The following is a 13,948-nucleotide window of genomic DNA, read 5'->3' as shown; positions in this document are numbered from 1 at the left end:
ATAACAGAATCTAGTGGAATCATCAATCAAAGTCATGAAGTATTTCTTTCCACCTTTAGTCAACACACCATTCATCTCAGAGAGATCTAAATGTATGAGCTCTAGTGGTGCCAGGTGTCTCTCCTTCGCAAGCTTGTCAGGCTTACGAGGTTGCTTTGCTTGCACACACGCATGGCAGTTAGAGCCTTTGGCTAAAGTGAAACTCGGGATTAGATTCATCTTAGCTAGCCGCGTCATACAACCAAAATTTATGTGACAAAGGCGTGAATGCCAAACCTCACATTCGTTCACATTAGAATGAATTTGGTTCACGACTTTATTACAGAAATCCTCGAGGGAAAGGCGGAACAAACCACCACAATCATACCCTTTTCCAACAAATAGTCCATACCGAGATACGACTACTTTGTTAGACTCAAATACTAACTTAAACCCTTCTTTACATAGAAGGGATCCCCTAACGAGATTCTTCTTGATGGCGGGTACATTCTGCATGTTCTTCAGTTGCACGATCTTTCCCGAAGTAAACTTTAGATCTACCGTGCCAACACCATGAACAGAAGCATGCGCGACGTTCCCCATCAGGACGGAACAATCTCGTGCGACCTGGTAAGAAGAAAACAAAGACACATCAGCACACATATGAATATTGGCCCTAGTGTCAACCCACCAATCAGTGGACTGACAAACTGAAAGTACGGTAAATAGATTACCAAACCCAGATGCCCCATCATTGTTGCTCAGAGTGACATTGAAAGACTTTGCGTCCTGTCCTGGCTTCTTGTACTTGTTTGAGCACTTGTTTGCCCAATGTTCCTCTGAACCACAAGTAAAGCAGCCATCTCTCTTTTTGTCTTTCTTCTTACCCTTCTTCCTGAAGGTAGTATTCTGCTGGACAGAGTTCTTTCCCTTGAACTTGTGGAAGTTCTTCTGCACCACATTGGTGCTAGAAGAACCCTCTGCCCCTTTCACGTGTGAGTCCTTTGATCTCGAGTTCTGCTCAACACTTAGATGACCGATGACATCCTCAACAAAGAATTCACGTCTCAAGTGCTTGAGAGAAGTAGCAAAGTTCCTCCATCCAGGAGGGAGTTTTGCAATAATGCAACCCGCGACAAACTTGTTCGGTAACTCACACTTCAGGAGCTCCAGCTCCTTAGCAATGCATTGTATCTCATGAGCCTGGTCCAATACAGGATGGTTATCAACCATCCTGTAATCATGGAGCTCCATGGCATACAACTCACTGCCAGCAGGTTGCGTCGAACTTCGCTTCGAGCGCATCCCACAATTTTTTGGCAACACGCATATGGAGATATGCGTCCACCAGCTTGTCTCCGATCACAGTAAGAACGGCTCCCACAAAGATGGTGGTTACCTCCATAAACGCATTCTCCTGTTCAGGAGTAATCGTTATCGTGGGAGACACACCACCAACCCAGAACACGTTCATTGCCGTGAGCCACAAGGTGGTCCTGGTCTGCCAACGCTTAAAATGTGTTCCAATAAACTTTTCCGGTTTCAGAGTAGCGGCAAAGCCATGAGTCGAAAAGTGCCTAAAATAAGGTTTTTGGATTGTTGAAAATATTAGCACTTTTCCGACTAATCTAATCCACGCGTAAACAGTAAGCATGGCAAATACGGTATGCATCTCATATCGATACCTAAACATGTGAGCACGTACAGTACATAGAACTGAAACATATATGAACAACATATATACGGCTAGCACATAAACGAGCAAATAGGGGATGAACGAGTCATACCCTCCGGTTGGCCAGGCCAACGCGGCGGCGGAAGCAGCAGCCTCGGCATCGACCGGGGCCTTCTTCTTGGTGGCTTCGTCGCCAGCCATGTGCGATGCATGGGAAGTAGTGGAAGCAAAGGCGGACGGATCGGGAGCAGTCGCGTCGAGACGCTCCCCAAAAACCTTATTGCCTTTCTCCCGGGCAGGATCTCGAACGACAGGGTTCCGAAGGCACCTGCTCTCCCGACCAACCATGCACGCGGTCGTCGGGTTGGGATCGCCGGAAGCAGCACAAAGAGAGGAATAGTAGATGACAGCTAGGGTTGTGCGAGAGGGAGTGAGTGAACTGATTTAGGGTTCACTCCACTGGCCAGCGCCTTCTTATATAGGCCGTCAGGTAGATGGGCCTGGGCTCAGGCCCACGACTGAGTCCGCGAACAGCCCACGGTCCAACGTCTCGGACAGTTGCACTTCCGTAAGCGACTCATTAAAATAAGCTTTGGCTCGGCTCATTCCCGCAATCTGCGGCGCGCGTGCGCGCGCGTCGTGGCGAGGCGGGCGGCGGAGGAGGAGGAGCGCGCGTGTACAGCTCCTATTTCCAAGCTCCCAATAGTAAGTGATGGAGCAACCCTTATAAAGAGGTCTCACTCTTCTTGTTGTAGCAGTATGGTACTAAAATTTCACACTTCTCACCACTTGCCGTGCACATACATAGGCCTTAGAGATTAACTAGAGATTATTGTCTTATATGGGCCTAAGCCCATCTATAATCCATCAATTACGCATTGGAAGTCAAGTGCACGAGTTTAATTTCTATGCTCTAGCTATCAATTTGCACACAAAATAAACCCCAAAAAATAGGTTAAAACCTCCGGCCTCTGCATCATACTGGTGATCTTGGAAGAAGAGGAGAGAGGGAGCCATAGAATTCAGCGCTTCTGCAAAGTCAGAGTAAACAAGAACTGGGAGCGAGAGCTCTCATCTTGCTCGTGAACCGTGAGCCCATGACAGTGATCATGAGCTCGACGTGTCATGGCCAGTGTTAAGTTCTTTCTGCCGGTAGTCCCCACCTGTCAGGACCATGCATCGATCCCATCCCTCACTGGATCCTTTCTCAAAGTCTCATCCTGTCCATCGCGTGCGCTTTGCTATCTACTACTTCCTCCGTTTCGGATTACTTATCGCAGGTATGAATATATCTAGATGTATTTTAGTTTTAGATACATCCATTTATGCGATGAGTAATTTGAAATGGAGGAAGTACTAGCTTGATGTAAGTAGTAGAGTATATTCACTAACTAACAAACGACCTGGCATTTGATCGGATCCCCAGAAGGCAATGCAGATTGTTAGCATCGTTACTATTCCCTCCATTCCGAATTACTCGTCGCAGAAATGGATGTATCTGGATGTATTTTAGTTCTAAATACATTTATTTCTATAACGAGTAATTTGGAAGGGAGTACACTGGCCTTTTTGTCGGTGTGGAGATGAGCCTTGCCTCTCTCCCTTTTTTGTTTTTTGTTTCTCATCGATCTGCTTTTGAGAATCGAGACCAAGTGAAGGGAGGGAGAAGAAGGGCAAGCAGATGCATCACTTTAATCTGTATTCGTATGTCTAACCACCTGGTCGACCTGTCTATTACGTACTTTACTACTACTGGTAGCACATGAGGAGAGGTTAGTGGTACTTGATACTCCCTCCGTTCCAAATTACTCGTCGTACAAATGGATGTATCTAGAACTAAAATACATCTAGATACACTCATATCTGCGACAAGTAATTCGGAACAGAGGAAGTACTTGGTAGTTGAGAGAAATGGCCACGAATTGCCGTGACAGTCGAGTCGGACGAAGAAGCTTTCTATTATGCTCAATGTATATAAACCAAGTAAGACTCTTGTTTTTTTTAGGAAAAATCTATGCATGTGTTTTCTGAAGTTCTTTTATTTTCAGGGAAAGGTGCAGACAAGGAAAAAGTTCCTTGGTGATGTCTGAGGACGGGACAATACTGATAAAAATGGTACTATCAAGTCGAGAGATTAACAACTTCCTAAAAGTGACGTTATTATCAGAGTCCTCTAACCTCTGATATGTAAAAAAAACTGTAACAAGAAGCACAAGAGCAGAATGAGTAGAGCATGCCATTTCAGGGTTCAGATCGACATTCATCAGGCAGAATAGCATTGCAGTCCGAGAGAATACAACTTCCAACAAAATTTTCTATAGTCCACCAAACCAAGTACTTCACTCTTTTAGAACGACAAGATAACTTCAGCCATTCTGATTGTCAGGCTTCAGCTAGCAACAGAGCAGGATAATTCCAGTACAAATTTTGCAAACGCACCCAATCAAATCGTTCAGGATTCCGGATTAGTTCTCATGCGTTCTGGTATCAATGCAGAAACCTGGGGAGGTTAGGGGTTTTAGGACCTGTTCGCAAAATCATTACCAGCCCGACGTTTCTATTTGTCTCCGCAAGCTGAATTTCTGGTTTTCTGAATTCTCAGGGGCCTGGAGGACTCAGATTCAGAATCAATGTAAACAGCAAGGTCAATGTGCCTTGTGCCTCTTGGAGGCCCTGGAGCATTCAGCGGCAGAAATTTGATTGCTTTCTGGGTGCCCAACTTCAGTAGCAGCTGACGGCGAATCCTCTGTACCAAAATCCTGCTCACTTGACATGAAAACAACAGGTTGGTCAGCAACGAGGGCACCAAAAGGTGCATCCCCCATAACAGATCCTCCATGGCGGCGTAATTGCAGCAGGATATTAACCACATCTTCATCAGTTGGGTCGTAATGAAATATATCACCACCACCAGTGCTCTCTACCGTACCCAGTGCTGGACCCACTGAAGGATTGTGAAACTCTGCATCTATAACTGTTTGGAGCGGTGTGGCGGATACACCATCCCGCATTGTGCATTTCTGTGAGTTACAGTCCTTGCAGGTGAGTTCATTGACTGGTGGTGCTGAAGATGATGAAGCTCTGTTATTGACCTGGTTCTGAATAGTTTCAACCATTGTGCACATCTGCTTTGCAAGGACAGGCTGTAGTGCATTAAGGCATGCATCCATTGACGTCTTGTAAAATTCGGCGCACATCTCCTTCATCTTTGCCCTGAACTGAGACATGAAAATCATGACACATTGTTAGAAAAGAGTAGAGACAGCACATTGTTAGAAAACAGTAGATACTCCATATACTCACATCATCATCAGATGGGATAAGTCCGTCGATGAACTGAGCAACTCCATTTGGCAAAGAATGAGACGATGGAGTACATGATGGCTTTTCCATGAAACATGTTTTAGTTATGTCTTTGAACTGAAAAAGGGAAACCCAAAATGAGCAAGGTGAGTAAAAAAGGACAAAAAATTCTGATAAGCATAGAGAAACATGGAAACAGAGAAGAAAAAAAGAGATGGAAAAAGACATACAGAGAGTTTTAACTAACCTTTAGTTGTGCAAAATTTATATTGTCAAACGCGCTGATGGCTTTATCATCCCAAGCTGGTAACCGTGGGATGCAGTTGCGAATCTTTGTTCCTTTTAGATCGAGATAATCAAAGAACATTACCTACACCATGTCCATTACAAAAAGCATATATCAAGGAAAAACATCCACCTTCAAGAAATGATAATAAATTAAAGAATGCACATAGAAGATTTATGTAAGCGGCAATAACTCACCAAAGGAATCATCAAGCATCCTCCAAGAGAGATAGACTGCTCTTTACCTTTCATGGTTGGCTTGGACAAGGAGATCTGAAACTGTCTGATCTTTTCCACTAACCAGTCTAATGCAAAGCTGCACCAGTCATAGCTGGCGATATCATCAGTCTCAACAATGCCATTGAAATAGTCTGGGCTCGCACAGGAGTGGCTGGTTGGACACAGGAAGGTTGACAATAAAATGAGCATGAAGATTCTAAGGAACTTCTCATCAGGGAGGTCATCGGACAATAACTTCATCAAGTGTGAAATGCTAGGCCCAGTAGAATGTATTCCGGTGTCTTCAGCAATGACCCTCCTGGCCTCACTTGTTGCTATCTTGTCAATTAACCGGCCACCCAACGGTATGCCAAGAATCTGGTGGACTGTGAAAGGGTTTATCTCAAAGCTGCCAACATTTGGAACATTTACAGTTCGACTGTCACAATCAAACCAGATCGCTAGGCGAACTCCCAAATCCCTTGGCAACTGAGAGCAATTAATATCCAGCATTGTTCCAAATCCGCGAGCCCTGACCAAGTCCCTCTGTCTAGGAGTCAACTTCTTAATGATAGTCCGGATTTTTGGAAGAGATAACTTCGTGGTGATGGCCTGCACGGAGGGGGGAAATTTTCTTTAAGAAAGAAAGAGAGCTTATAGTAAAGAAAAAGAAAAGGCATAACCACCTGGCCTAGGGCTTTCCACTGCACAAAAAATCATATCTTGTATAATCGTCACTGACTTTAGATCACCGTTGACAAAAAAATGTTCATACGGTTTACAGTTACCTAATCCTAGTTTTTTTAGATGTTGCAGCCAAAGTCTTATTGAAAATGTTTTGACATTGACTGTGTCTAGAATGGCAGCTGCAAGGGGGCCGTACAGAGAAGATAAAATGAATACAATAACGTTCGTTGCACAAAAATGCCATGTATTTTTTTTCGATGCCCAGCCTGATAGGGTCCCCTAGTGGACTTACTGAAGCTGCGTGTGTTCCCAATAAACTCAAATTAGAGATATTTATGTGCCCCAAAAAATAGTGATGGAGGTGAGGAGGCCAAAGTCCTGATTGCTACAATGGCGATGAATGCTGTGTTGGGCATTGAACATGCTAGAGTGGAGAAACTTCATTTGTGCAGGACGTATGTGCGCAGGACAACCATTGTCCAATTTTGAACATACATGACTTCCATGCAAATAATAGCAGAAGACTATAAGAGGTGGAGTCCGGCTGCATGGAAAATTGTGAAGGCTTGTTTTGTTCGGTTCCGAAGAAAGAATCAAGGAAGAGATACAAAGAATTCCTATTCCTAAACCTTCACGTGGCCATCAGAAAATGTAGAACAACACCTTCACGTGGACATCAGAAAATGTGGAACAACAACAACTCATAGGGGCAGGCTAGAGTTGAAACCCATAAGATCTCGAAACCAACTCATGGTTCTGGCACATGGATAGCTAACTTCACACACCCCTGTCCATGGCTTGTTCAAATAGCAAGCGATAAAAATAAGTTTAGAGTTAATGTTTCTTTCTCTTCTAGGTAAAGAGAAGAACTGCAAGACTGGCACGAGGATTAAGATGGCGCATGGAGTCCAAGCTTTACTTGTTAGGTTCAGTTAGTAGTAGTAGCAAAATCTTTAAATTAGACATAAGATTGCTTCTTTCCATGTTGGTATGTGAGAGTTCCATATCGGTCAAAACGTGTGGGTCAAGATTAGAAAGTCGGCCGTAAACTATAAACAGCCAAGGTGTGTGCCATGTAAGACATGTTATGTTTGATTAATAGACACCATGTGTTTGTGGGTTAAAGTCCTCTTCTACAGTTCCGGGAAAGCTATGTAAAAATTCCCAAGTTTCAGAATCCATGCATAAGCCTCTCCCGCGGTGTGAGATTACAAGGTGACACTATATGGTCTGTCCATGTTATTCCTTCGATTCGAGGGGTCGGGTGTTGTTTCCTCGGGGATTTGCAAAGACCATTTAAAATCTAGCAACCACTAGTGAGTATGGAGGAGATCAGGAGAGTTCCCGAAAGATTGGGCTAACATTGAATCGAGCCTCTCCTCAAGGTCTGATCCGCATCATAACCAGCAATGGTGGAAACATTATGTATCTTTGTGTCTTTTTCAATCACATCTTTTAAGCACAACGTACACATGTGTTAAGATGGTGCCTTTTGTTTCCATTTTTATTTAACAAAATAAGAAACAGCAAGCTTAGCATTACTTAGAACCTCCCAATTGATCCTACAATGCTAGGTGAATTGTCCCTTTTAGCCTTTGTTTAACCTCAACAATGCGGATGCTATAGGGCTTTGATTAAAAGAAAGGCTTTTTGAGTAATTTAAAGAGAGAAACTAATGTTAGGGAATCAAACCAAGTCCTAGCGAAAAATTTAAAAACTCATCATGATTTTTTGTAGGCAAGGGCGAAAACGGTTGTTCAGTGAAAATCTGGAAACTTTCCCTCCTAACCATCAGATCTAAAATGGATGGATTCTGCGCACAGCAGCTCCGGCATGAGACTCAGCCAAGGCGCGGAGCTGATTTGGACTTTGCAACAATGGTGAACGGTTGGAAGTGAGATTGGATCACTATTGCAGTATTGCCTCTCGGAGTTGCAGATAATACTTTGTTTGAAATCTGTCCCAGGGAGCCAGCTTCTTCCAATCAATCTGAACCCTCGAGAGCTTCTTGCAATCAATTTCAGTTTCAAGGAAATCAGGGGCTACGACTGCAAGCTCCTGAGTAAAAGAACTTGCAGGTCAGTTTAAAGGCAAATAGAGTCTAATTCCAATGAGGTTTCTTAGGTTCTAATAAAACGGCCGAAGTCTGAACTCTGATGTCATGAATCATGATACACAGTAAAAAAAATCAGATTCATGACACGATTAGCTCACATTGCCGAACTGACTCTACAACAAGTAGCAAACAAGGGAGAAATTGAGCAGAGATATGAACTCTAGGTGCAGATCTCAACTAATTAAAGAAAGCAACTAAGTTAGTTTTCCGCAGAGGGGTTCCTGAGCCGTCTCATGGTCTGCAGCATGTGGGGGCAGGGGCCTGCTGTGGTGTCCCTCGGAAGCAGTCGAGAGAGCGAGCCAGCAAGGGCGTGTGCAGCAAGGAAGATCACATATTGTTTTGAAATCCCCCGCCATGTAGCACTTGCTCGCCAGCCATCGCCGCTTTCAAGAATTGCCATTCTGCGAGTTGGCCGGGCATCAAGACATAGCCCCAAAAGCAGGACTGGAAAGTGGTGGGCTCAAGCTCATTGCTCGGCGTCGCGAGAGCAGGGTCCCTGTTGAGCTCTGGCGGTGATGTGTTTTGACAGGGATTAGAGCGGATCGGAGGCAGGAGATGAAGTTGTACAACCAGATTAAGACATGTGAGGGGGGTTTTGTGAAGGGTTTTAAGTGGCTAAGGGGTATCCCACCTCTTATGTAATACAGTCATTTTAGATCTGATGGTTAGAAGGGAAAGTTTCCAGATTTTCACTGAACAACAGTTTTCACCCGATACATTGCCTTTTTTGAAAGCTTAGTACATATTTCACAAAAACTTGTGCAGAAAATGGTTTGGTAGCTGTAATGTTTTCATTTGTGTTGGGCTGACCACCTGGCCTAGGGCTTTCCACTGCACAAAAAACGCATAACCCACCTGGCCAAGGGCTTTCCACTGCACAGAAAAGCAAATCCTGTATAATCGTCATTAACTTTAGATCACTGTTGACAAAAAATATTAATATGTTTTCAATTACCTAATCCTAGTTTTTTACAGCCAAAGTTTTATTGAAAATGTTTGACTTTGACTGTGTATAGAATGTCAGCTGCAAGGGGGCTGCAAAGAGTAGACCAAATGAATAAAATAAGGTTCGTTGCACAAAAATGCCATGTATTTCTTTTCGATACCCAACCTGATATAGCGTCCCCTAGTGGACTTACTGAAGCTGTGGGTGCTCCCAATAAACTCAAAATTAGAGTTATTTATGTGCCAAAAAAAATAGTTTAGTGATGGAGGTGAGGAGGCCAAAGTCCTGACTGCTATGATGGCTATGCATGCTGTGTGGTGCATCGAACATGCTAGAGTGAAGAAGACTTCGTTTGTGCATGACGTATACGCAAAGGACAACCAGTTTCCAATTTTGAACATATGTGGCTTCCATGCAAATAGCAGAATACTATAAGAGACAGAATCCAGCTGCATGAAAACTTACGAAGGCTTGATTTTTTCTGTTCCAAAGAAAGAATCAAGGAAGAGATACAAAGAACTCCTATTCCTACACCTTCACGTGGACATTAGAAAATGTGGATCGCTTGTTCAAATAGAAGTGATCAAAATAAGATTAGAGTTATTGCTTATTTTTCTTATAGGTAAAGAGAAGAACTGCAAGACTGACACGAGGTTCTCTCAACTCATTCTCTTTATGCAATTTTGGGTGGAGGCCGCCTATCATGTGAGATTAAGATGGTGCATGGAGCCCAAGCTTTACTTGATAGCTTCATTTAGTAGTAGTAGCGGAATATTTAGATAAGATTGCTTCTTTCCATGTTGGTACGCGAGAATACCTTATCGGTCAAAACGTGTGTGTCAAGATTAGAAAGTCGGCTGTACACTATAAACAGCCAAGGTGTGTACCATGTAAGACAGGTTATATTTGATTAATAGACACCAAGTGTTTTGGGGGTTAAAGTCCTCTTATACAGTTCTGGGAAAGCTATGTAAAAATTCCCAAGTTTCTAGAAGAATCCATGAAAAAGCCTCTACCACAGTGTGAGATTACAAGGTGACACTATATGGTTTGTCCATGTTAATCCTTCGTTTCGAGGGGTCAGTGTGTTGTTTCCTCGGGGATTTGCGAACACCATTTAAAATCTGGCAACTGCTACTTGTTGGTATGTAGGAGAGTGCTGCGAAAGATTGGGCTAACCACGGGCTAACAATGAATCGAGCCTCACCTCAAGGTCTGATCTGCAACAAAACCAGCTATGGCGGAAACATTATGTATATTTGTGTATTTTTCAATCACGTCTCTTAAGCACAACATACACATTTGTTAAGATGGTGCCTTCTGTTTCAATTTTTTATTCAACAAAATAAGAAACAACAAGCTTAGCATTACTTAGTACCTCCCAGTTGACCTTATGATGTTAGGTGAATTGTCCCTTTTAGCCTTTGTCTAAACTCAACGATGCAGATGCTATAGGGCTTTGATTAAAAAGAAGTCTTTTGAGTATTTTAAAGAAGAGAAAAACTAATGAGAGGACGCAAACTAAGTCCTAGCGAAAAATGTAAAAACACATCATGATTTTTTGAAAGCACAATAGATATTTCCCATTAGCTTGTAAATGGCTGATAGCTGCAGTTTTTCATTCGTGTCATCTGACAAAAACAAGATGCCTTTCAAAATATGGTGTGTTGAAAGATGCAAACTAATTTTTTTGAGACTTGGTTTGGGAGTGATCAACACCAAGATAATGAATTGGTGTCTTATTGAAAAGTGGGCATGGAAAATTAACCGGTCAAGGGGGCCTCTGGCTTCAGATACTTAGGAATAAATACCTTCCGAACAAGGGGATTGAGATTAATGCAAATGTGAAGCCGACGCAATTTGCAGAAGCTGTTGGGAAAGTCCAACACCTTCTCGGGTTGGGGTCGAGATTTCAGGTTGGCAATGGGCAACTGGCCCAATTTTGGTGGGATGTTTGGATTAGGGACATGCCTCTATGAGAATCATACCCTAGGCTCTTCGCCGTCAGTGATGCCCCAGACGCCAGGGTGGCAGATATGTAGGATGGTAGTTGTTGGAAACCAGGGTTTAGGTGATCTCTAGGCCACATGGAAGCGACGGATTGGCAAAGCCTTAGGCGCGACTTGGAGAGTGTCCATATTAATCAGGACAGGGACGAGGTATCTTCGCGTCTTGAGCTGTCCAGTTTTTTTTTTCACGGACTCTCTATACCGAGAGATATTTAAGGCAGTACCTAGGTGGGGCGCGTGTGGGCTGTGGAAGGCTAGGATTCTGGCTAAGGCCAAGATTTTCCTCTAGCAAGTGGCTGGAATCAAATCCCCGGCCGTGACCAAGTTCTTAGGCGACATGGTCCGGGTAATGGAAAGTGTATGTGGTGCGGCAACGATGAGTCGTGCAACCTTATTCTTTTTCGCTGCATCGTGGCTCGATTTATGTGGAGTGTTATTCGGGATGCCACGGGATGCTCGTGGAACCCTGCCGGATTTGCGGACTTTCATCGTCTTATTCAACATATGGATGGCTCGCAACAAAGCATTGATGGCGGGACACGTTTTTAAACACTCGAGTGATCTTGTGTACAAAAATGTCGTGTTGTTGTAGCTATGGAGACTCTTGGGGCGTTCACGGGATTGACAGCGTCTTGATCTTTTTATCAGTAGGATTCGCTCAAGGTGCCAAGTCCTTCGAGCCACTTCATGACGAAACCACAATGGCTAGGGAGTAAGCCTCGCACGTGCTGGAGGTGGTGTTGAAGGTCCGAGTGTGACCGCTTTGTTCTTCTTCTCGGTATTCGCATGCACTGTGTCACTATGTCTGGCCTGCGGCCTTGTATCGAGACTTTTTTAGCTTCTCTCGTACTCGAACTTGTTGTTCACTTGTAAGAGCCTCATCTTAAGGCTGGGCAATCGCCTCTCTTTTAAATAAAACTTGGTTAGCAAACTTTTGGAAGCTCATTTCATAAGATTTTAAAAGCTCATAAAAATACTTGAAATGCATCAACTTTGTGAAAGTACATCCTTTTTTAAGTGAATCTGAAAATGTTGAAAGCTCGCTACATAATTTCTGAAAAGCATATCCAACAGTAGTTGACTGTTGCATCTTTTCTATTTCTTTGTTGTTGAGCATGAAACAGTAGATCTAGACTTTCAGAAACTGGTGTGTGGGAAGATGTGTGAATTTTTGCTCGAAAATGATTAGCAAATATCCAAAAATACGTCTCATATCTTTTTAAAAGCTCTTCCCCCAAAAAAAGTCAATCGCTGCTTTCTTTAAGTATATCTCCAAATTTTGGGAACATCTCGAAACAATTTTCTGAGACTGCAAAATAATCAGAAAAGCGAAGAAAAAAAGGAATAGTACAAAAGTGGTTCCCGAAATTTCACAATTAGCATCCCGTTTTCACCAAGGATTTTTTTAGAAAGAAGGCCCTACCCATTTTAAAAGTGAACGATTAAGAAAAAGCAGCACACAATCATTTGTGTGGCTTCTGTGCTCACTAGTAAAGTAGTAATACGCTTCCCAATCGAACTAAAACCACTTGTTGTTACTCAGCCTAACTCTCCCACCAATGATGAATTCAGTTTATTCATGTATCATGTAAAATTCCACATAAAGTACCCATCATTGTACAAATACAGGAAATGTTTCACATGCAAAAGAATGTTTGCATAAACACCAGTTGAACATGTATATATATTCTAAAGCGATCGTAAACTTATGTCCTAGGGCTGAATAACACACAGAGCATACCTTGCCATGTATCACATCACCTATAGTCTCTCGTGATCTGCTTGAGCGACTATCGGACGCACCAGTAAATCTTAGATGCACCATCTTGTGTTGCGCCCTCTGTTTCAAGAAATAAAGGAGTTCAGGAAACAAGACTATATTAAGTATGTATTATATTCCTGCCATAACGAAGATTCATGGGAATTTTGCCCAAAACATGCATTGTTTGGAATCTGATTACTCATGGGCTGAGATCACCAAACATCTAATTACTCATTAGCAAGTTTTCTAGCTACGGGTCACTGCTCAGGAGAAAGCCAGCCGTTCCTTTCCAACAGCCACATTGAGCTGTCAGATTTCCATTTCAGACATTATGCCGACTTGTGCTGGCTCTCAAAACTGAAACAAGGACAAAAAGAAGAACTTGCCACAAACAGAGGTTTAAATCAACTTTTATAAGAATTCACACCACCTTTCAACAAGTCTGAACTGTACGCCACGAGATTTCAGACAAAATAAACGAAACTGTACTTCAAATTAAATTACGTGAAGTTTCAGAAACTTAGGATGAACTTCCAGAAGAAAAAAACATTTTAGCAAACTTATCATGCTAATTTCCAGCAATGTTTTAGCAGATTTCCAGAGATCCGGGACCCAATTTCTCAATAAAACAGTATGCACCAAAATTCAACAGAACACTTTCAACTTTCCACTAATGCACTTGCAACTTCCTGCTAATGTCAAACACTGGATCCACCAAAAAATCGAGATCTCAACAACCGATTGCCAGATTTCGGTGAAATTAATCGCAGCTTTGTACCAAAAAGAGCAACAAATCGCACGAGAAGTCAGAGGTAATTAAACCCTAGATCTTGCTGTATTTCCTCCTCTTGCGGTGCCAGGGTGGAAACGAGACGGCCCCCTTCGTGACAGGAACAGCGTAGGCGCAAAGCCGCTGCCTCGACCGCTCCCCCGCTCGTGGAGGACGCGCGGCGACGCGCGGGCGAGG

General features: G+C 43.1%; 1 protein-coding gene across 1 annotated transcript; it reads right to left on the bottom strand.

Annotated features, from left to right (window-relative positions):
* Positions 1 to 3,885: 3,885 nt before the first annotated feature.
* On the bottom strand, positions 3,886 to 13,890 carry LOC125528780. The gene is made up of 6 exons (XM_048693219.1): positions 13,804 to 13,890; positions 12,961 to 13,059; positions 5,441 to 6,073; positions 5,205 to 5,327; positions 4,958 to 5,074; positions 3,886 to 4,872 (listed from the first exon to the last, which is right to left on the bottom strand). The coding sequence occupies exons 2-6, from the start codon at positions 13,042 to 13,044 to the stop codon at positions 4,300 to 4,302; spliced, it is 1,530 nt and encodes a 509-aa protein (XP_048549176.1). The 5' UTR covers positions 13,045 to 13,059; positions 13,804 to 13,890; the 3' UTR covers positions 3,886 to 4,299.
* Positions 13,891 to 13,948: the final 58 nt, after the last annotated feature.

Source organism: Triticum urartu, unplaced genomic scaffold (genome assembly GCF_003073215.2).
Source record: "Triticum urartu cultivar G1812 unplaced genomic scaffold, Tu2.1 TuUngrouped_contig_5104, whole genome shotgun sequence".
Taxonomy (NCBI): Eukaryota; Viridiplantae; Streptophyta; class Magnoliopsida; order Poales; family Poaceae; genus Triticum; species Triticum urartu.
Note: the sequence above shows the minus strand (reverse complement) of the source record. Positions and strands in the feature narration are given on the sequence as shown.